General features: G+C 38.4%; 1 protein-coding gene across 1 annotated transcript in view; it reads left to right on the forward strand.

Moving 5' to 3' along the window:
• The window catches only part of klhl24a (kelch-like family member 24a), a 33,603-nt gene extending 9,571 nt beyond the window's left edge, over positions 1 to 24,032 (forward strand). Inside the window, exons 5-8 of the mRNA XM_046876444.1 lie at positions 8,880 to 8,998; positions 16,434 to 16,622; positions 17,833 to 18,021; positions 22,224 to 24,032. Of these exons, the coding sequence (XP_046732400.1) occupies positions 8,880 to 8,998; positions 16,434 to 16,622; positions 17,833 to 18,021; positions 22,224 to 22,424 (698 nt within the window). The 3' untranslated portion in view covers positions 22,425 to 24,032. The remainder of the gene's footprint in view (positions 1 to 8,879; positions 8,999 to 16,433; positions 16,623 to 17,832; positions 18,022 to 22,223) is intronic.
• The last annotated feature ends 588 nt before the right edge of the window (positions 24,033 to 24,620 follow it).

Consider the following 24,620-nt stretch of genomic DNA (forward strand, 5'->3'; position numbering starts at 1 on the left):
ACAACTGGAACAGTGACAAACAAGGCTGGAAGAGGTCCCAAGTTTATCTTGCCACAACGCACAGTGAGGAGGATGGTAAGAGAAGTAAAAAAATTTCCCAAGCTCACTGTCACAGAATTGCATCAAAGAGTGGCATCTTGGGGTCACAGAGTCTCCAAAACAACCATCAGACGCCTCTACATGCCAACAAGCTGTTTGGGAGGCATGCAAGGAAAAAGCCTTTTCTCACTAACACTCACAAACGTAAACGCCTGGAGTTTGCTAAGCGGTACTGGGACTTCAACTGGGATCGTGTGCTTTGGTCAGATGAGACTAAGATTGAGCTTTTGGCAACAAACACTCTAAGTGGGTCTGGCGAAACAAAAGATGAGTATGCCGAAAGCACCTCATGCCCACCGTGAAGTATGGTGGAGGATCTGTGATGCTGTGGGCCTGTTTCTCTTCCAAAGGCCCTGGGAACCTTGTTAGGGTGCATGGCATTATGAACGCTTTGAAGTACCAGGATATTTTAAATAAAACCTGATGGCCTCTGCCAGAAAGCTGAAGATGGGTCATCATTGGGTCTTTCAGCAGGATAATGATCCAAAACATGTGGCAAAATCTACACAAAAGTGGTTCAGCAGTCACAAACTCAAGGTCCTCCCATGGCCATCTCAGTCCCCAGACCTCAACCCAATCGAAAACCTGTGGGGCGAGCTAAAGAGAAGAGTGCATAAGAGAGGACCCAGGACACTGGATGATCTAGAAAGATTGTGCAAAGAAGAATGGTCAAAATCCTCTCTGTGTTCTCCAATCTTGTGAAATGTTATAGGAGGAGATTAAGTGCTGTCTTGTTGGCAAAAGGAGGTTGTACAAAGTATTAACATCAGGGTGCCAATAATTGTGGCACACATGATTTCAAGTTTTTTTTTTCTAAATGTGTGATTTTTTACCACCAAAGTAATGTACTTAAATAAAAGGTTGGATTTTTCTTTTTTGCATTTGGGTTCTATGTTGTTTTTAAAAAAAAAAGGAGAATTTTTAGAAGTCCACGACCACATCTTAAACAGGGGTGCCAATAATTGTGGAGGGCACTGTATATGTATGTATGTATGTATATATATATATATATGTAAAATATACACTGTTGTGTGTGTGTATATATATATATATATATATATATATATATATATATATATATATATATATATATATATATATATATATATATAATTCTTATTTGCCTCGATACTCCGTTTTAGTCCATTTAACTTCATTTAACTATTGATATTGTGTGTACATACAGTATTGCACAAAAGTGAGTACACCCCTCACATCTTCTCATGGGACAATACTATAGAAATGAAACTTGAATATATTTTAGGGTGGTCAATGTGCAGCTTGTATTATTGACGCATTAGTTTTAACAGTCCTATTCACATCATTTAATTCTGTCCAGAGTTATGTCAGAACATACATTTCTTGCCAAGATCTTGTATTGATAAAGAGAGAGTTGGCACATAATGTTGCTGAACCTAACCTAGGGGGCATCCCTTCATCCTCCTTTCATCTTACCCTGAAGCACCCATAACTTTGGAACAGGGTAAATCTGGACTCCTCAGATCACATGACCTTTTTCCATTGCTTCAGAGCCCAACCATGAAGCTCCCTAGCAAATTGAAAACGGTCCTCCGATTAAAGATGATGGTCCACCACTATTCTTCCCAGTTTCAGTAACGCATTGGCCAATAATGTTACCCTTCTGAAACAGAGGAACATCATTTCAACAACCACAGGATGTGTCTTCGGACATGGTTGTTTAAGAAATGAGAGGCTGCTCACGCATCACTCAGGGTTAAAACAAGTTTTTCAGCTGAAACATATGAATCGATACAGTAAATGTAAAGATTCTTACCTATTTGCTTAGTTAAATCCAGATTGTGACTTTTTTGCCAAGGCAGTGTGTATAAATGAAGAATAGTGTAATCTTGTTGAAGCAACTCTGTAAGATGCCCCTCACTAGCGCAAAACACGATCATTTCTGTCCGGTTGTGTGTGTTTTTTGAACATGTCTGGAATGATTACATGACCCAAAGGGTGTTTGCATGGTAAGGATAATCATTATACCAACTGTAAAATACACGTGCTATTTATGCTGTCCTACTGTCTTTTGTTGTGTGTTAGTAGACTGTGTTGTACTTACTGCTGAACCAACATCTGGAAGTACTTTTTGTAGGCTTTTAGACTTTACACATACATGCTGATCTTTTACTACAATTTCACAACACCACATCATTTTAACGTTAGTGATTGTTAGAAAAACGATTAGGCCGATCATGGTAGAAACTGCAGTGCCAGAAGGTGCTTGAGGGTGATAAACACTGTCTCTTGTCTATTTTTGTTATGTTTATGGAAATAAAAAATGCACATAACCACCTTAGAGCAATTAAGGAAATAATATTTTTTACTATTATTTATTAATGTAAGTAAACCTAAGTGTATGTATGCATAGGCATGCACTGATGCCAACCAGGATGTGAACCTGATGTGTCTTAAGGTGGATATTGAGTAAGGTTTTGAAAGTCTGTGTAGCTGTTTCTTATACACATATACAGTGGGTCAAATAAGTATTTGGTACACTGCTGATGTTTTCCCACGTACAAATAACTGAGAGATCTGTAATTTTCATCGTAGGTTCACCTCAACTGTGAGAGACGGAATCTAAAAAATCCAGAAAATCACATTGTATGATTTTTCAATAATTAATTTCCATTTTATTGCATAAAATAAGTAGTTGATCACCTACAAACCAGCAAGAACTCTGTCTCTCTCACACTCTCTCACACTCATTATCGGTATTATTTGCACCTGTTTGAACTCTCCACTATGGGCAAGAACAAAGAGCTGTCCAAGGACACTTGTAGACCTGGACAAGGCTGGGATGGTCTACAGGACAATAGGTGAACAGCTTGGTGAGAAGGCAACAACTGCAATTATTAGAAAATAGATGAAATTTAAGATGACTGTCAATCTCCATCGGACTGGGGCTCCATGCAAGATCTCGCCTCGTGGAGTATCAATGATCCTGAGAAAGGTGATCAGCCTAGAACTACACCAGAGGACCTGGTCAATGACCTGAAGAAAACTGAACCACAGTCTCAACGGTTACTATTAGTAACACACTACACCGTCATGGGTTAAAGTCCTGCAGTGTGCGCAAGGTCCCCCTGCTCAAGCCAGCACATGTCCAGGCCCGTCTGAAGTTTGCCAGAGACCATCTGGATGATCCAGAGGAGGCATTCGAGAAGGTCATGTGGTCAGCTAAGACCAAAGTAGAACTTTTTGGTATAAACTCTACTTGCCGTGTTTGGAGAAAGAAGAATGATGAGTACAATCCCAAGAACACCATCCCAACCATGAAGCATTGGGGAAGAGACATCATGCTTTTGGGCTGCTTTTTTTGCAAAGAGGACAGAACGACTGCACCGTATTGAGGGGAGGATGCATGGGGCCATGTATCGCGAGATTTTGGGCAACAACCTCCTTCCTTCAGTAAGAGCATTGAAGATGGGTCGTGGCTGGGTCTTCCAGCATGACAATGATCCCAAACATACAGCCAGGGCAACTAAAGAGTGGCTCCATAAGAAGCATTTCAAGGTCCTAGAGTGGTTTAGCCAGTCTCCAGACCTGAACCTAATAGAAAATCTATGGAGGGAGCTGAACCTCCATGTTGCCCAGCGACAGCATCAAAACCTGAAATCTCTGGAGAAGACCTCAATTCAATTCAATTCAATTCAATTCATTTTTATTTGTATAGCGCTTTTAACAATGAACATTGTCTCAAAGCAGCTTTACACAGATAATGTGGTGAGTAAAAGTGAATTTGTTTTTTATGAGTAAGTTTGTCCCTGATGAGCAAGCCGGTGGCGACTGTGGTGAAGGAAAAACTCCCCGAGATGACATAAGGAAGAAACCTTGAGAGGAACCAGACTCAAGAGGGAACCCATCCTCATCTGGGTTGCACCGAATGTCCATTTGTAGCAGATATACAATGTTGCGGGGTACAGTGATGATGATCAGAAGCGAACTGTATTCCTGAGTCAGTGTAGGAGACTGTTGACATTAACTACAGTCCAAATCCATCCTCAAAGCGCCCGTTCTTACTCCGGAATTTCATGGAACCACCCAAGGTGTTGATGAGAAACCGTCCCAAGCTGCACAGAGTGGCCTCCAGTCGAAGAGAACACTATCCAGAGGCAAGCCTGGACGAAGTGGGAAGATCCACAGAGGGGAGAGGGTCTGGAACAGTGGTCACTGGAGCCTCAGGAGCAAGTTTAACTCGACCGAGAGAGAGAGAGAGAGAGAAGAGGGTGACAGGAAGAGAAGGATTATTAAGTGTCCTTATTGTTGTATGAAAGTTAATGTCACTGTGCAGTTTGGACACCGGCAAGACTCGTTATGGCAGCATAACTAAAAGGGAGAACCAGAAGGTATTACAGACATGAGGGATCTCTGGGATAAGAGGCGACCCAGAGACAAACACTCTATATCCATGTTCCCTCCAGATCTGAGCCTTTACCAAAGAAAAAAAATCTAGTGATAAAAGACCTGACTGAATAAATATGTTTTCAACCTCGACTTGAACACTGAGACTGTGTCTGAGTCCCGAACACTGATTGTAAGGCTGTTCCATAACTGTGGGGCTTTATAAGAGAAAGATCTGTCCCCTGTTGTAGTCTTCATTATTTAAGGAACCAACAAATAGCCTGCACCTTTTGATCTAAGTAGGCGTGGAGGATCATACTGGTACAGAAGTTCACTCAGATACTGTGGTGCGAGACTGTTAAGTGCTTTATACGTCAGTAGCAGTATTTTATAATCAATGCGAGATTTAATTGGGAGCAGTGTAGACTGATTAAAACAGGGGTGATGCAAGACCTGTATAGAGGAGTGGGCCAATATCCCTGCTGCAGTGTGTGCAAACCTGGTCAAGAACTACAGGAAACGTCTGACCTCTGTAATTGTAAACAAATGTTTCTCTACCAAATATTAAGTTCTAATTTTCTACTGTATCAAATACTTATTTCATGCAATAAAATGGAAATTAATTATTTAAAAATCATACAATGTGACTTTATGTGACTAAATGTGGATTGATTTATTTTTATTCTGTCTCTCACAGATGAGGTGTACAGATCTCTCCAATATTTGTAAGTGGGAAAACTTTAAAAAAAAAACGGCAGTGTATCAAATACTTATTTGACCCATTGTTTAAGCTGTTCGTCCGTGATGCTCGGCAGAGATGATTGTAGTCATTGTGTTTGTTCTCTTCACTCCAGCTGTAGAATTGCTATATTGATTTATTTTCTCCACAATGTGTACATGCATGTACCTGCATGTAGTTTTCCTACTGGCTATGTTTAAACCTGATATATATGTGCACCTTTTATCTTAAACAAGTGATTTGTGAAAGGACTAGATAGAAAATGTTATTTGTTTTTACACAACCAGCCACCCCACAGAATACACATTTCTTTTCAGGGTTGGCAGGTCTGAATCTATCTTTGAACATTGGACACCACAATTCTTTCCACAGAACTTCAAAAACATTAGCAATAATTCGTGAAATAAAAGTCACAGTGGGCAGAAATGTAGAAATTACATGAAAAATACAGCGCATTATGAGTTCAACAAGTTTTATAATATATATACCATAGTGTTGTTAAGATCTGTTGTTCAGTAAGGGTGAAGCCAGAGCTCTAAAGCAGACCACTTAAGATCTTCCACTCCACCCCATGTAAACCATGTCCTCAGGGAGCTGGATTTGTGCAGAGGGTTGTCATGCTGCTAAATTCTTCAGTCTGAGTGGTCAGAAGGTGTCGGTTCATTTTCTAGAACAGCAGCTCCGACAGTGTTGTGTTTTAACTTCTGTAGTAAAAATTTCACAGTAACTTGCATGGCAGATGTTCCACACATTCAAAGTCTAATGCGGAGTTTAAACAAAAGATTTTCCTAAAAATTTGTTTTTATTTAGCAAATATGTAAAATTGTAAATTTTGAAAAGGTTTTCTCTTATGAGACTTTGTTTAAAATTCATGCAAATACTCTCATGTATCAGAATTTATACAATGGTTTAGTTTTTCACCACAAGAGAGTCTTTTACACACAACTTTGTGTGAGAGAAAACCAGTTACAGTTCAGTAAATAGAGGAACTCACTTTAAATTGTAGCTTCAAATTCAATAGCTGTGGCAGAAATAGGAGTAAATTTCTTTGGAATATGTGTCGTCATAGGAAAATAATCAATTCTCCACTTTCCATTTTGGCAGATTACACCACTTGTTTTCCTATAACTTTCTTACAAACAACTTTTTTTTTTTTGTTACTGATGGGACCCCAACCCCAGCCATTAGGGTTGCACAAGCCAGTGCACTGTTAGTGCCGGTCCCAAGCCCGTATAAATGGGGAGGGTTGCATTAGGAAGGGGATCCAGCGTAAAAACGTGCCAAATCGAACATGCGGATCATGAATACAGATGATCCACTGTGGCGACCCCTATTGGGAGAAGCCGAAAGAAAGTTACTGATCTAGGTTTTTATTGATTAGCATCATATGGTTTCTTCAGTTACCATTAACAGTCAAAACAGACGAAGCTCTTATGTGATCAGGCTGATGATTGATGTGCTTCCTGCTGTTTTTAGGCCATGCAGCAGCACTGTGGTGACATGAGGAGCTTCTGTGAGAGTGTGCTTTGTGTAAAGGCCACGAGACAGTTATGCAGTATGTCGGTGTGTTCTTTTGTGTTGATGCTGCTGCCATGTAACAGACACTCGCCCTGTCCATCCCGTCCGTTTTGGGGAATTATCTGTGACAGGTGTCCGTGATCTGAAAGCTCTAGATATAGTTTTCCAATCAGGTCAAAGTGAGTGCATGTGCTTAAGTTTCAGATAATAATCTTACTGTTGGAGTCTCACACTGCAAATTACAGTCCAGAATTGACGTCTATAAATGGCCAATTGTTTTTATGCACGAGTTTTAAGCATTGTTCTTATTTTACACTATTTTTCCACTTCTTCTTTTGACTTCTCTATTGTGGTGTTTGTTTCTAGCCCTCAGAAACACTAATAGCAGAGTTCCTGAGAGCTAGCTAGGTTCCCTCTCGGTAAAAAAAAACAAACAAAAAACAAGAGCTTTAGTGTATGTGCTATGTATTCTCTCTCTCTCTCTCTCTCTCTCTCTCTCTCTCTCTCTCTCTCTCTCTCTCTCGTAAGTTTTATACCGACATTTAATGTTAAACATGTTACAATAATATGGTACACAGATATTTCCTAACAGTCAGGGTGCACATGTTGAATAAGAGGAAGAGTGAGGTTTATAAACAGGTATGCATAATCATATATGTCTTTAATAATATATGTACACTATATAGACAAAGGTTTGTGGACACCTTTCTAAAAGTAATGGTAGGGTATGTATGTGCTTTTTAAATGTCCCATTCCACATTTAGTCCACATTTGCTGTTGTAATAACCTCCACTCTTCTGGGAAGATGACTCACTACATTTTGGAGTTTGCTTGTGGATATTTATGTTCATTCAGCTTTAAGGGTGTAAGTAAATTCAGGTACTGATGTAGGGTGAAGAGGCCTTGATTCCCATGAGCCATTTCACCTCTATGCATCATGTCGCATGTTTGCACACCTTATTCATGTTAGTACATTTTGTCTTTCAATTGTTGCTTTGCTTGTTCCACGTTTCTGTTATGGTCTTTATTTTGTGTTTAGTTTTATTTTGCCGGTTTCGGGTGTTTTTTAAAGTATTTATCCACACTCGCATCTGCTTCCCGCTTTATTAAATGAAAACACCCAGTTTTGTAACAAGGTCATTTTTAGCCGTTTAAGCCTTTTGGGTTTATTCGTTGTTATACCCGATGTGGTGTATAGTAAAAACAAAAGATGTAATGTAATAATAACAGAAAAAAAATGTTTAGTCAGCTGCTTATTGTTGCTGCTTAGTTCACAAAGTAACATTATTTTTCTTTTTAAGCTAAAACTGTTGAAGCATAAAGCCTAATTCTGTCATGTATGTGAATTGATCTGTTTATTTACTTACCTATTTACATCATTTATTGTGTGGCCAAGTACTCCAACTACTCTAAGAGCAAAAATGTGAATATTAGCCTATATTTTGTGGATATTTATATCTGTCTTGGCTGTCATATAGAAATATATATATATATATATTTTGATCAAATGCTTTGGAAATAAAAGCTGCCTGTGACCTAGAGACATCATCAGACTCAGTGGTGCTCTGTCAGGCAGTTCTGCAGGCATGTCTGAGTTTTGTAGAGGGAAACAAAAGAACTGAGGACGTGGAAGAGACATGCAACAGATGGGAAGTGTCAGGACATGTCTTAGTCACTGGAATTAAACAATCATTCATTTGGCATGAAAGAGCGCAGCAGTGGGAAAGGGGGAAAACAGTACGTTCATACGAATGTTGTAGACAGGTTTCATTTTGATTGGAAGCATTTGAGTCAATGCTCTAGCTTATCGATAATACACACATGTACAGATTTTATGATGATGTAGTCAAAATGTTCAAAGCTTCACTACTTCGTTAGCTTGACGAGACAAAGGTTTATTCAGTATATTTACACTGATGGATTAGCAGTTAGTGTTTTGAGCTGAAAGAAGAAAAACAGATCTTAGAATGATGTAAAGAGTTGATGTGCAAATACACAATGCACAGTGTTTCTAGTTACATTGTTGGGTAATGTGCAGTTACTGATTGTAGACATGTATGTTGCCTAAATCTGCAGTTCAGTACAAACATAAATTGTGTCTTGGCAGCCTTTTCATTTACTGGCGAATTTACTGACAACGTCGACTGTTGCTTTACAGGTGGACGCATCAACAGCAGTTATGTGTGGATGTACAACTCTCAGCTGAATCTGTGGATCAGGGTAGCATCGCTCAACAAGGGCCGCTGGAGACACAAGATGTCCGTGTTGCTTGGAAAGGTAGGACGCAAAATAATAATGGCTTTATGCTGCACAAATGCCATTATTCAACCAATCGCCATTTTCTGATAGCTTTTTTTATTATTCTTTAGCCATTTAAAAATACAACTGTACTAATTTTCATCTTTGTGGAAACAGTGTGGAGACGAACCAAATATAGTATCAGTGCGATGGTCAAGGATACTTTTAGTTGTATAGTGTATGAAGAAATTGAAGAACATTGTTTGTGTCATGGACATGGTGTATAAGAAAAGCTTTTACTTGTCACATTTACTACAACGTCGTATTTTTTTCCCAACAACACATTCTATTAGATATATTTATTGTAATGTTGAACAGATTTTAAAACAATTGTGTTAAATGTGTTTAGACACTGGCCCAAAGGGGAAATAAGATGTTTTTGTCAAAGGACTTTAGAACAGTTGTTGCAATCAGTACAACTCCATGCCAGGACTCTAAAATGAGCTCATCTCATGTTTCTTATTGTTCTTAACATCCTTTCTTAATTATTTTTACTTTCACAGCACTCTGCTCTGTCAGTTTCTGCCATGTCTTTTGGCAGCTACTTGCCCATTAGATCTTTTGAAATTCCAGTTCTTGGAAAGGTTTTTTTTGTTTGGTTTTTTTGGCTTTTCCATGAATTTCTGCATCCAGCTCTGACTCCATGTATAAGTATGTACATTGGGAAATACAGTGTGTCTCATGTAAAGGCTGTAAACAAGATGTAGTTTTTCCAGCAAGTAGCTTCTGGAGCTGATAGAGGACCAAACGGTCATGTAAAAAATGATAAAGCTATATCAGATATTAAACATGGTTTTGATTGAGTTTTATAGCAATGGACATGTTAATCAAACAGCACAAACCCTGAAAAATGCATTTTAACTTTGTTGTAATGAAACAAAAGATCAAAAACACCAGGTAGGGGGTGAATACTTTCGCAAGGCATTATAGTGTAATGTCAGATTTTAAAATGAAAAAAAAAAGGAATGTTTTTCTTATCATAGACAAACAATATATTTTGTGCCTCTGTCCTAAACTCAGTAATGAGTGTGTATTCTCTCTGCTGTGTGCTCTGTTCATGCTGCATGCTCTGCCAAGTGTGTCTCTACATCGACCCCAGTGCTTTACTCTCCATCTACACTGATCAACATGATGTTTCATGATTATATCACACTTTCTTTGTTCCTGCTATTTGAAGAAGGACATCTGAAGTTATACACACTTTATAGAGTATATTCTCATTCTCTAACATCAGAACTCTCATCGCAATACACGTACAGTTTCACAAAAACACACACACACACACAGTCTCTCTCTCATGCTCTCTTTTTTTATATCACACACACATGGTCTGTTCTTCAGTCTTTAATGACCACAGTGTACCGGTAGTTATATCCTCAGAAGGTGTTTAATTTTCAGGAGCAGTAGCTTTGACAGTAGTGACAGATGTACATTGTTTTTTTTTTGTTTTTGTTTTTTTTTGTTATTTAACCATGAATTGTAGATGCACATCATTGATCTTGTGATACTTTCAGTGCAGGTGTTTAACAAAAAAAAAACTTTTCATGTTCAGTGCTTTGTACCAGTCAGTGGTCAGTTTTCAGAGAATGTTTATTTTGCACATTTACATCACAAACTGTGCTTCTTTTCCCCCTCATTAGGTTTACGGTAGCGAAACTAGCGAAACCTGTGAGACAGATGTTGTGATCTGAGTGATGATGGGATGAAACTTGTTTGTAGATGATTAACTAAATTAACAAGTACTCTAATTTCATAAAAAAAAGTAGCATGATCATTGAGGTGTCCTTTACAGAATATCATATGCAGTGCGCTTTGGTATAAGACTGATACTGCAGGGATTTCATTTGAAAGCCAGGTGAACATGAGTTCGTGTGTGGTCTAATGCAAATTCATGTTTGGGTTGAAATTGCAAAAATGTAAATGCTCCAAATGGCATATTTATATTGCAGCTTAATGTTAACCGGCATAACACTCCATACATTCCTGCAAAGATAAGCTCACAGATGCCCATATCTGGCTAATGTCATGCTAAAATGAATGTTTTCTGTTTTCTACTGCCCCACTTAATTAAGTACCCTTTTCTTTCATTGACCCTTTTGTAGCAGGAGTAAAGCATAAAAAAATCGATTGCAATTTATCTTTTTCCTGCTTTTCAGTCTCTTCCCTTTTTGTTCCCTGCTGCGGTTTCTTGCTACTTTGAAGCATTCGCCTGGTTTGAACATGTTCATGGTAGAAACCTGAGGCAGCATAACAGAGCCAATACAAATACATACAAGTACATACTCAAGATTAACATTTTTGCCTCTCTGAACATCTTTCTCCTGTTTTTTATTTTCCACCAGCAGTGTGACTCTCACTAATTCAGACGATATAATGTACTTTCTGATAAGTTTTAAGAATACATATAACACGTATAAGATAAGAACAATACAGTATTTATCTGATACCACTATCATTCACTACTGTTATTGTAGTTCAATGTAACATGCTTTGTTTATGATTTATCAGTGTCAGGAAATATTTTTTAGTCTTTTTTTTAAAGTAGTAGTTACTTACTTCTCTGACTACATAATTTCTCTCTCTAATTCTATGGGATTCTTGTACAGAGTGCGGATACATATTTCACTGCAATGCTGCTAACATGCTATCATTTATTTTTGATCCTATCCAAAGTTATCTGTAACGCGTGTTATCGTGCCCTCGTGTCTATGCAAATAACCTCACCAATTGCATCATGCAGCTGTGTGTATTAGGGAGTGAACAAAGAAACACTAGAAATGCCTGTTGCTTCTTCAGCTGCAGGCTTCGGCTAACGTTCACCACCTTCATTGTTGTGCAGCGAGGTTTTAGGTGCAGTGTTACAGGTTTAACGTACAACAGGGCTTTTTATCAGGATATCCTGCTTCCCAAGTTTTTGATGAAACTGAAGTTTCCAGAGTTTGGATTTGATACACTCACTTTCTTTAACTCTCTCTCATACTTTTATACTTACTCACAGACCAGGGAGCATTCATTGATTTTCAATAGCAGCAACAGATTTAACCGCTTTTTCTTTTTTTATTTATTTTATCTGAGCTCTACACTTGTAAACTAACACTGCTGTATCAGAGACCACTGGACTATTTCCTGAATAGCCTTTCTGAATACGTTTTTCCTTACAGCCCTAGTCTTCCCCCCACCCCCCCCCCCCCTTCTCTCTCTCTCTCTCTCTCTCACTCCCTAAAGTTGGTGTCTGTACCTTTCTGTGTATCTGACTATATCTGTGTCTGTCTGTCTTGTTTTCTGTCTATCCATGCCTGTGTTTCTATTCTGTCAGCCTCTCTCTCTCTCTCTCTCTCTCTCTCTCTCTCTCTCTCTCTCTCTCTCTCTCTCTCTCTCTCTCTCTCTCTTTCTTTCTTGGCTTGTGTACAGTGTATGATGACAGATCAAAATTATTTTTTCAGCATTTCCAGTTATTTTTGCCAGGGTTAGATTCTTGGATCCTTTGAGTATTGGTGTTTTTCATTTTGTACTGGGAATTTGAATTTCTATATTTTATCTTATTTAATTGAGTATACTTTAGTATATGATGCTGGACAGGATGACCTTTTTTCAGATTGATATTGTGTGGCTCTCAAGACTGAATACTAATGTGACTTGTAGCCAAATAAAGAAGAGTTTAATATAAATGATGCTGTTTTCATATCATCATTAATATCTTTACTGTTGAAAAAAACTGAAATATCATGAAATAGTTTTAGGTCTATTTTGTGCTTCCGTTTCCTACTTAGCCAACACAACACAAACAGCCCTTGTACAGAATTATTCAAAGTATCCAGTCTTGTTGGTCAGAATGCAATGTACATGGAAACTGGACATTATTTTTTATCTATATAAAGGAGGGTTTTTGGGTTTAATTTTTTTCAGAATTTGGACCTTGCATGATGTGTTTTCTCAGTAACATGAGAAGTTGTATTTTTTTTTTATTTGTGTGTTTTATTAGATTTAAAAGAGAGACAGAGAAGAGAGAAGCTAGTGAAGGATAAATGACTGTTTATGACTCTCTGACTGTTTATAGACAACGTGATAAATGATAAATAGATGAAAGGTTTGGCGAACACAAAAGTTGTCAAATTGGTGTGGTATAAATAGAAGGTACATTTACAGCATTTAGTCTTATATATGACTTATAATTATTTCATTTATACAACTAAGCAATTCAGGGCTAAGGGCCTTTCTCAATAGGCCAGCAATGGCATCTTGGTGGTGTTGGAATTTAAATACAAGAGTTACCACTTCCCTAGGAGTGGTAGCTCAATGGTCAAGTGGTCAGTTTCCTTGTAGTGGGAATGTGATTTGATTTGGTCTAAAATAATCTGCATGGGTGTAAACAGTGATCATATGTAAAGCAGCTATTCTGCCATGTTTTAAGGTTAAAATAAAAAGATTGAGATGATATTCCATTCAAAAATCTGAATTTGGTAGATAGATGATTTGGTAGATGGTAATTACCTAGATTAGGGTGGGTTCCCATTTGATGTCTGGTTCTTAGGGATAAATTTATAGAGACACATTCATGAATTTAATTCTATTTCTTCTTCATTTATTTATTTCTGTAAATCTGCTCAGAAAACAGTGTCATTGTTTAAAGTGCTATGCAAATACAATCAAAGTTTTATATGTTATTGTCTTGAAGAGTTTATGATAAAAGCTTATTTTTGAAAAATGTAAGACAGATCATGTTAATTTCTAAATCACTTGGTTTTTGTTGAAATATTTTTCACTCCAAATTGTTTACCTAAAAAACATTCATGAAGGAACACTGCTAAAAATGTCACATTGTAATAGCAAGTGTGCGTAAAACATCTTGATTGATACTGCATGCAAACTTATAGTTCTGACTTGCCTTTAAACTCTAGAGGACTTGGCAATTACACTGTTTAACACTTCTTAAAATGAATGACAGCTTTGGTTTCTTTATTTTCTTCCTTCTCTGAACATTAGGTTTCAAAAGTTAACTATCTGCAAGCATTTCATTAATTCGCTCTCAGGGGTTTGGTGTAAAATACTACAGCAGGGGTCACCAACGTGGTGCCCACGGTTACCAGTTCTAAGAATAGCTCACCATAGCGCCACGTAACAGTGAGCTGCATCTGATGTTTTTTTTTGTTGCTATTCTTTTTTAGATCACACTTGCATTGGTGTGAATTTGAAAATGACAATATCACAATATGTAGATGACTAGATATAGATGAATATCATTAATTATTGGTGGTCTAGTGGTTAGGATGTGGCGCTCTCACCGCTGCGGCCCGGTTTCGATCCCCGGTCAGGGAACCAAACCCAGCCATTAGGGTTGCACAAGCCTTAGTGCCGGCCCCAAGCCCGGATAAATGGGGAGGGTTGCGTTAGGAAGGGCACCCAGCATAAAAAACGTGTGCCAAATCAAACATGCGAATGGTCCGCTGTGGGGACCCCTAATGGGAGAAGCCGAAAGAAAGTTTTATTAATAATAACATATAATTAAAGGTAAATTGAGCAAATCTTTTATTTCCGAAGTGTGTATCAAACTGGTAGCCCTTCACATTAATCGGTACCCAAAAAGTAGTTCTCAGTTTCAAAAAGGTTGGTGACCCCTGTACTACACCTATACTCCACTACTGCACATATAAAACTCCACTGACTCCACTTGTTCTTAACAAAGAGAGCTTTTCTATGGAATGTAAACCAGATCAGATGAGTATTTAACTCATTTCATCTGTTCATTATTTTTCTGTACATTCAAATACACTATGGATAAAAAGTACTTGGACACTAGACTTTTTCAGCTCAGTGTTTTTTCCCCCAAATTGTTACCACAAAGCTGGAAACACAATTATATACAATGTCTCTGGATTTGGTAGCGTAAATATCTTCCCTAAACTTGAACAAGGAGACCCAAACCTGTTCAGTACCAGACTTTCCTGCTGAATGAGCAAAATCTCCACAACCACATGCCAAAGTCTAGTGGAGCATCATCTCAGAAGAGTGGAAGTTGTTATAACAGCAAATGAGAACTAAATGAGGAACATATATGAATCTTACACTCTGGTGTCCAACTTTTGTGCATATACCACGTTTTTATAACGTTGCCCTAAAACACGTTGTTTATTAATACTGGGATGCGACACCCTAGAAAACCAGATCTACTTCTCTACGCTGCGTACTTCAATCTTGATATACCACTGCTCACAGTGGAGCTGGTTTTCAAACAGAAATGGGGGGAAAAATGCAGACTGGTTAATCCTGTCCAGTTAATTTCTCACCACAACAGCTAGTAGACAATAAAGTGTGATTAAACACTGTAAGGGATGCCTTTGTTTGGTGTTCAAGGTGATTTTATAATTCTGACCATGTAGCCATTAGGAAACATTTTGTCCTAAAATATTTCGCAGAGGTTTAAACTCTAAATGCCTCCTCCCTCTAATAGCTATGCCTCTGTTGTGTGTGATGCCTATATGGTCAAGAATACAGCTGTTACAGTACATAGTGAAACGAAAAAGAAAAAAAAGAAAGAAAGAACATTCCTTGTGAACAATGGTGCTATGTAAAACAACATAAAACTAAATTTGGCCTTCATAGGACTGAATAGGTTGTGGAGAAAAAAAAGATATAACAATATAAGAGTAAAATTCTGTTTTTACAATAATAAATTCAGTCTAGCAGCAAGAGTGCAGGTGGTCAGTACAGGGTTTGTGTGTTTAAGCAGCAAGTGTGTGTGCATGTGTGTGTATGTTTTTATAAGGTTCTCTTATCAGATGATGTACAGATACGAGGGCGAGTTCTGTGGAAGTCTTTTAAGAACAAAACTAAATCATAGATGAGTTTGCACTGCCGTATAGCAGAAGGCGATATCGATCAAAACGTATGCTTGTTCAACTTTTGTGTGTGTAAGGTTAAATGCGGGTGCGTGGGAGCGAGTGATGCAGATCAGTGTGTGTGTGTGTGTGTGTGTGTGTGTGTGTGTGTGTGTGTGTGTGTGTAAAAGTGTGCTTTCAGTTTTTTGGGATCAAAAGACTCATTCCTGAGGACTCGGGTCTCGCAGACTGTTTGTGAAATTAAATGAAACTATGAACTTTTTTTTAAATGTGTTGTTGATTAATAAATGAGAAAGTTGTGAACAAATCGCTGTTGTGTAGAAGTATTGCTCTCTTGAATATACAAACTCTACTCAAAATACTCGTGCGATCGTTTATGTCGGCTGCTTTTAAAAAAATATTTTTATATTATATATTTTTTTTGAAGGTGCAGATTTATTTCCTATTAGAGGAATCTTGCAGGATCTGGATGCTGCAGCAACCTCAGCACCTGCACTCCCCATGTGCTTCAAAATTATGTCATAAATTATGTTAGGTTCTTCCAAGAATAGTAATAATGTCTGTGTTTGCATTTGCAGGCATACGCAGTCGGAGGATATGATGGTCAGAGTTGCCTCAGTAACGTGGAAGTGTACGACTCTTTCTCTAACCGCTGGACGGAGGTGGCTCCTCTAAAGGAGGCTGTGAGCTCTCCAGCTGTGGCCAGCTGTGCTGGGAGACTTTTTGTCATCGGTGGAGAACTAGACGAAAACAGCTGCACAGATAAGGTGAGCAAGTGTGTTAGTGTGTGTTAGGGAACAGCATTGTTCAACAGAATGATGCATTGTATTATTATTTATATTATTATTCATATTATTATTCATATTATTAAAAGTCTATGGTCTGTGCTCAAACTCCTGTTTAAGATTGGTTTTAGTCAATAAGGCCTGGACTTGTGATGCCAACATGTAAATTTTTTGAATACATACAAATAGCTATGAACGTTTAGAGGCTCATGAAGCGAAGGGGAGAACATAAAAAGGAGGGGGGAAAAGTGGGTCTTTTAATGGATGTGCAGTTGATGGAGAAGACCAGCTGCTCTTCACAGTAATCTTATATTCCTTTTATCTCATTCTAAAGATAATGGAACCTGCCTTATTGGGAATAACACACACACACACACACACACACACGAATGTCTGCATATTGACTCTCTCTGGTATTAGATATCCGCTCACACAGACAGTCCACTTGTGTGTATTGTCTCCGGGACATTAACGGCTCTCTGGTTTTGCTTCTCCTCTGCCCTTGTTCTGGCATTATTTATCAGCCATCTGCTGCAGAGAAAGTGCAAGAACGTGATCGAGACTAGCAGATGATGGAGGGAGATCGGGAAAAAAGAGATGGAGCATGCGATAGAATACTAATAAGGCTTTGAATTGAGCGTTTTCCACTGAAAAGTTTTTGTTTACAGCACACAGAGATTGCACTGATTATTCCAGTACAAATAGAGATGCAGGTTTCCAGAATATTACTGCTTCCTCTTTAAGTGTACTACATATGTTTTAACAAACTATGTATCTTTGTGGTCATGCTTTCATTTGTTAGTATATCAAGGTATTATCTTGGTTTAATTCTATTTGGAGAGTACGGTATGAGTTTGGTAGTTTGCATAGATTTTTTGGTTCACCGCGCTGTTCACACATTCGTGTACTTCCTCATCCGGAATTTTGAGGTTTTGTGCCCTTGGGCTGTCTTCACTTAGGGAACTTCTTGAGAAACAGCATTGTTTTCCTAGTCACATGCATTTGTGTTCTTTTGTTTCTCATGTCGAAGTGAGTTTGTACAATAAGTATTGAAAGGTAGTGTGTAAACCTACCTTTGTGTGTAGTGGAAATTTCAAATTGTTTTAATTGCATTAGTAATATCCTGTGTGTGTGTATAGACTCTGTTGTTAGTATGATCCCTGGGTTCATCAGGTCTCTCTCTGACTCTCAGGTGCAGTGCTACGACCCGGAGACGAACAGCTGGCTGCTGCGTGCCAACGTTCCCGTGTGTAAGCGCAACATCACGGCCGTGGCTCTGAACAGCCTGGTGTACGTGTGCGGCGGCCTCACCAAGTGCATTTACTGCTATGACCCAGCACAGGACTTCTGGATGCCTGTGGTCAACATCTTCAGCAGACAGGTACAAACAAACAAGCTCAAACAGATTTACTCAACACGAACACACGTCTACACATGATAATCCTATTCATGGGTCTTTATAAGCCAATATAAACAGACAGACAATTAAAATACACAATAGCATAATTTGCATACATGTGGAATACAGTTGAGGAGGGCTCAGTACTCTGTGTGGTTACAGAGTGTGTGCATTAGCAGCTGTGTGATAAGTTGTTTCTGTCTTCACACAATTGTTAAAAACCTAGTTAGTCATTTCAGAAATAGAGTTGTATAGGGGTCCAAGCACTGAAGGTGTTTTTTCATCACATGCACTGAGTGACATGCTTATTATATACAATTGAAAGTTAAGGGCCTTGCTCAAGGGCCCAGGAGCACCAGCCTGGCAGTTCTAGAATTTAAACTCACAAACTTACAATCGCAAGTCCACCTCTTTACTACATTCTACCTTTTACTGTAATATGGGAGAATGAATCAACATGGTCCCAGATGGCTAAATAATATTTAAACACACAGAACTGGAACTGAAACTCACACGCACTCAACTGTGTTACTGAGCTGCTACTAAATCTTTTATAGAATATAGAATAGAAAAGCCTTTATTTGTCACATATACATTACAGCACCGTGAAATTAGTTTTTCGCATATCCCAACTTGCTCAGAAGCTGGGGTCAAAGCACAGGATCGGCCATGATACCGCGCCCCTGGAGTACAGAGGCTTAAGGGCCTTGCTCAAGGGTCCAAGAGTGGCAGCTTGGCAATACCGGGGCTTGAACCCCTGATCTCCCGATCAGTAACCGAGCACCTAAAACACTGAGCTACCACTCCCCAAAAATCTGAACTCAAACACATACTCAATACTCATTTCACACATTCATGTCTTCAGTACCACCTAGATTATATTGTTTTATTATTACATTACTGTTTACATGCTGTTTTTTTTGCTCATCCATTGACTGTTGCTGTTTTACACAACCTTTTTTTGTTTACATTTTGTGTTTATTTACAAGAACACTCCTGCATCCAGTTCTCTTTTGGACACTGTACTGTATAATACACAGTAGGTTCACTGGCGGCGTCATTATTGCGTATTTGTCCCACACTGCCTTCTGTTCACACTGTTATCTGCTTGCACTTATCTGTTTCATGTTTGCACAAGGTCGCACATGATGCACTTCATGTAGCGAGGACAACTTACTTTAGTCCATAGCTCTGTGTTTGTTGGTTGTTTAATGTAGCACCAGGGTTCTGGAGAAACGTTGTCTCATTTCACAGTGTACTGCTTTGGATATATATATGGTTGACTAGACAATAAAAGCTTCTTGACTTGACTTGAGTATGGCCCTTAAACACTCTAGTACAGGGGTCCCCAACCACAAGGCCATGGACTGGTACCAGGCCATGTGTCATTTGGTACTGTGCTGGAGATCAAAAATCAAAACTTTTTAATGTTCATTTTATTTCCCTTTTATTGACATTCATGGTCTGCATGTTTTTTTTCCCCCAAAAATGACCAGTTATGACCAGCTTATGCCAATGTCCCACAATTCTATTAGTCACAGGTTTTTTTTATGCATCAAAAAATTAAGCTTGCACCGATTCTACATTATGATAATTTGAGTTACTTATATATATATATATATATATATATATATATATATATATATATATATATATATATATATATATATACAGTGAGGAAAATAAGTATTTGAACACCCTGCTATTGAAATCATGGAGGGGTCTGAAATTGTCATCGTAGGTGTATGTCCACCGTGAGAGCCATAATCTAAAAAAAAAAATCCAGAAATCACAATATATGATTTTTAAACTATTTATTTGTATGATACAGCTGCAAATAAGTATTTGAACACCTGTCTATCAGCTAGAATTCTGACCCTCAAAGACCTGTTAGTCTGCCTTTAAAATGTCCACCTCCACTACATTTATTATCCTAAATTAGATGCACCTGTTTGAGGTCGTTAGCTGCATAAAGACACCTGTCCACCCCATACAATCAGTAAGAATCCAACTACTAACATAGAACAAAGAGCTAACACTAACAAAGAGCTGTCCAAAGACACTAGAGACCAAATTGTTCACCTCCAAAAGGCTGGAAAGGGCTACGGGGAAATTGCCAAGCAGCTTGGTGAAAAAAGGTCCACTGTTGGAGCAATCATTAGAAAATGGAAGAAGCTAAACATGACTGTCAATCTCCCTCGGACTGGGGCTCCATGCAAGATCTCACCTCGTGGGGTCTCAATGATCCTAAGAAAGGTGAGAAATCAGCCCAGAACTACACGGGAGGAGCTGGTCAATGACTTGAAAAGAGCTGGGACCACCGTTTCCAAGGTTACCAACAGTAACCTTGGAAACGGTGGTCCCAGCTCTTTCAAGTCATTGACCAGCTCCTCCGTAGTCTGACATGTGCTGGTTTAAGCATGGGAACCTTCCATGCCATGCATGATTTCAAACCATGACGTCTTAGTGTATTACCAACGTAATACACTAAGACGCCATGGTTTGAAATCATGCATGGCATGGAAGGTTCCCCTGCTTAAACCAGCACATGTCCAGGCACGTCTTAAGTTTGCCAATGACCATTTGGATGATCCAGAGGAGTCATGGGAGCAAGTCATGTGGTCAGATGAGACCAAAAAATAGAACTTTTGGGTCATAATTCCACTAAACGTGTTTGGAGGAAGAAGAATGATGAGTACCATCCCAAGAACACCATCCCTACTGTGAAGCATGGGGGTGGTAGCATCATGCTTTGGGGGTGTTTTTCTGCACATGGGACAGGGCGACTGCACTGTATTAAGGAGAGGATGACCGGGGCCATGTATTGCGAGATTTTGGGGAACAACCTCCTTCCCTCAGTTAGAGCACTGAAGATGGGTCGAGGCTGGGTCTTCCAACATGACAATGACCCGAAGCACACAGCCAGGATAACCAAGGAGTGGCTCTGTAAGAAGCATATCAAGGTTCTGGCGTGGCCTAGCCAGTCTCCAGACCTAAACCCAATAGAGAATCTTTGGAGGGAGCTCAAACTCCATGTTTCTCAGCGACAGGCCAGAAACCTGACTGATCTAGAGAAGATCTGTGTGGAGGAGTGGGCCAAAATCCCTCCTGCAGTGTGTGCAAACCTGGTGAAAAACTACAGGAAACGTTTGACCTCTGGCCAAACAAAGGCTACTGTACCAAATATTAACATTGACTTTCTCAAGTGTTCAAATACTTATTTGCAGCTGTATCATACAAATAAATAGTTAAAAAATCATGTCTTTCACAGTGGACATGCACCTACGATGACAATTTCAGACCCCCCCCCCATGATTTCTAAGTGGGAGAACTTGCAAAATAGCAGGGTGTTCAAAAACTTATTTTCCTCACTGTATAATATGATTAAAATTAATAATCAAATCATATATTAAGTATAGTGGTACTAGAGTATAAACGTTACTGTGGTTAGTTATGCACGTGGGCACACTTTGCATGTGTCTAAGCAATGCTTTATCATCATGCCCTGGTCTTGACACTAAGCCAATTCATGTTGAAAATGAAAATGATTAGGTTTTACCTTAACTCGTAGGACTGGGGACATTGTCAAGGACTGCAAAGAGACTGAGCCACTGTAGCCTTGTTCTAGGCCCTGAACCTGGCAAAAAATGTAAACAAACTAGCTAATTATGGGCGATTAAGTGCATAATGAGATGGAAACAATGACCACCACTGAGCTTAATTCAGAGCAGTACAGTGCAGGAACCGTTTCTTAAGTCTACTGGTAATTTGATGCAGCATCATTTTGCATTTGAAAACATGTCAAGGCAAAACAAAGAAGTGATCCAGGCTCTAATAACATCTATTCCCACAAATAAGGACTAAGTGTGATGTTTTAAGAGGTCAGCGAACATTTCAGCTGAATGTGTAAAGAAGATTTGCAGAAACTAAGCAGGTGATTTGGACACGTTACAAGCTCTAGTAAGCTTGTAACGTGTCCAAAAAGGTCACCTGCTTAGTTTCTTTCGAAAGTCCTCAAGCTGATGAAACAACCAAAAACATGTCTAACATACGCTCAAAATGATTACGCTCGAGTTATTTTCGTAGGAATCCGTGGAGGAAGCCAGGTGTAGGAGGCACGCTTAAATGATCTGTCACAGAAATATTTGTGTAATGATAAGTGTGTACTGTATGTGTCTGTTTAGGAGTGCTGCGGCATGTCAGTGTGCAATGGAAAGATCTTTATCCTGGGTGGGCGAGGAGAGAACGGTACCGCTTCTGACAGCATCATGTGCTACGACCCTGCCTCTGGCATACTGACTGGTGTCGCTGCCATGCCCCGCCCCATTTCCTGTCACGGCTGCATCACTATACACCGTTTCGATGAGAAGCTCCACCGGACCTGAGACCGACATTCCATATACACATACACACATGGACACACACACACACACAAAATAAAAACACAGCAGGATCTGTTTAAACATTCAGAACAACAATGTGGACTGTACTGTTGTTGAAGAGATGCTCTTGATTTGAATGATTTGTTCAGCTTTTCTTCAAGGTGATCAAAAAATCTTTATCAAAAAGAGCAGATCTTCTATTTCTTTACTGTTCTGATTTACAGTTTCTCTCTGAGATGTCTTTTTTTACTGCATTTTTACTTTGTATGTTATTTTTATCATATTGTTTTCTCAAATTCATTCATGTGGTCTCTCCTTTCTGCCCCTCGCGCCCCGCCCCCCGTCTCTCTCTCTCTCTCTCTCTCTCTCTCTCTCTCTCTCTCTCTCTCTCTCTCTCTCTCTCTCTCTGCCCCTCTCTTTCTGCCACCCTGTAATGTGTAAATCACACTTCTTCTGAGATCATTACATGCATAATTATAGCATCATGCATAACATTTCAACAACAAGTTTATAGTATTGTGAGCTTCACACAGAACTGTACACAGAACATGAGCAGCATCAGGCAGATATGAGCTGCTTGCTCATTTGTTCTTTTGTTGTTCATCTTTTACATTTGTTCTTCTGACTTGCTATTTAACTTTGTTATTACTCTTTATCAAACCTTTTTCATTTTTTGAAATTCATTCATAATTGTTTTTTATTATTATTATTGAACTGTTCATTTTTATTTGTACTTAAATTTTTTGCAGTATATAAAGTGATATACCATGTATCCTGTAAATGAATTTGCTTGACCAGTGTCAAAATTTGTGAAGTCGAAAACCTTCTAAATTGATACTTGATGTGTGTTTACACATTTTCATTGTGATAATATTGATTTTAAAGCTTAAGTAGGTTAAGTAGTTTATGACAAACGCACAGGACACAGTCCTTTGTAGAATCTGTATAAACAGAGAGAAAGAGCGTTCTGATTCAGGTGGGATATTTGCTGTGAACCCTTTCCTTTTTGTACTTTTTATTTAAGTGTGTCTTAGTGACTATAACCATTGTGCCTTTTTGTGTGTGTGCGCAGGCGTGTGTGTGTGTGTGTGTGTGTGTGTGTGTTTTTAAGAAAACCCCAATAATGCACTTAATGTCATGTTAATGTGTGTCATGGTTAGTGCTGATATCTTAATGTAAATACTTTGTTTTCTATGTGCATTTTTTATTATATATTATTAGCATGTTTCATACCATTCCTTTTACTGTAAGCCACTTTCCTTGCATGTGCCAGATTAATTTTCAAGAACTGTTTATTTTTTTATTTTTATTTTTTAAGAAACTGCACCTTTTCGAATTAATTTTACTTTTAACTCTATAACACAAATTCATACTATGCAAATTTGTGAAATCAACATGTTTTTTTAATATCACAATTGTGATACATTGGCCTTGCTGATTGAAAGTCAAGCGGCTTTAACGCTCTTCCAAATTGCTGCAGTTTTACAGAAATAAGAGAGCAAATTATTCGGTGGATGTCAACTTCTTTTATGATTATTGATTCCTTGCCTTGCAGTGAGGTATGCGTTTCTGCATTTTCTCGGAGAACTGCAATAAATGTTTAGAATCACACGGTTACATCTGATCTTGTAAAATGTCAAAATCATAGTCGTTGCCAAAGCCAATCGTCAGTCTGATTTACTGAGTAATCCCAGTACATTCTTTGTCCTACCTGGCACATGCTTTTGCTTCATATTTGCAAATACGTGTGGGTGTGTAGATAAAAGTCAATTAAAATATGAATTTTTCTGTTTATACTCAGAACTAAATTATTGAATGAATTGATCAGATGTCTGGTTAGAACATTAGAATAATAAGGTAATAACTGTGGTGTTACTAAATAGTATAGTAAAAACTAATTAGTTTGCTAGTTTAAGTTTGCCATTTTGCCTCCATGTATCACCAAACATCAAGTCAATCTCTATATGATGTTGGATTCCATACAAAGGATTACATGCTAGTGAGTATAGTAAGAATTAGCCTCAAGTGTGAAATGTGAATTTAAATTCTTTTCCCTCTTTTTATATATATATATATATATATATATATATATATATATATATATATATATATATATATATATATATATATATACACAGTAAATATGATCGTGTGTATGTGTGAGAAGGAGATTTGCCTCTGTAATATGCTTGCAAACCT

The sequence above is a fragment of the Silurus meridionalis genome, chromosome 20 (assembly GCF_014805685.1).
Source record: "Silurus meridionalis isolate SWU-2019-XX chromosome 20, ASM1480568v1, whole genome shotgun sequence".
Classification (NCBI taxonomy): domain Eukaryota; kingdom Metazoa; phylum Chordata; class Actinopteri; order Siluriformes; family Siluridae; genus Silurus; species Silurus meridionalis.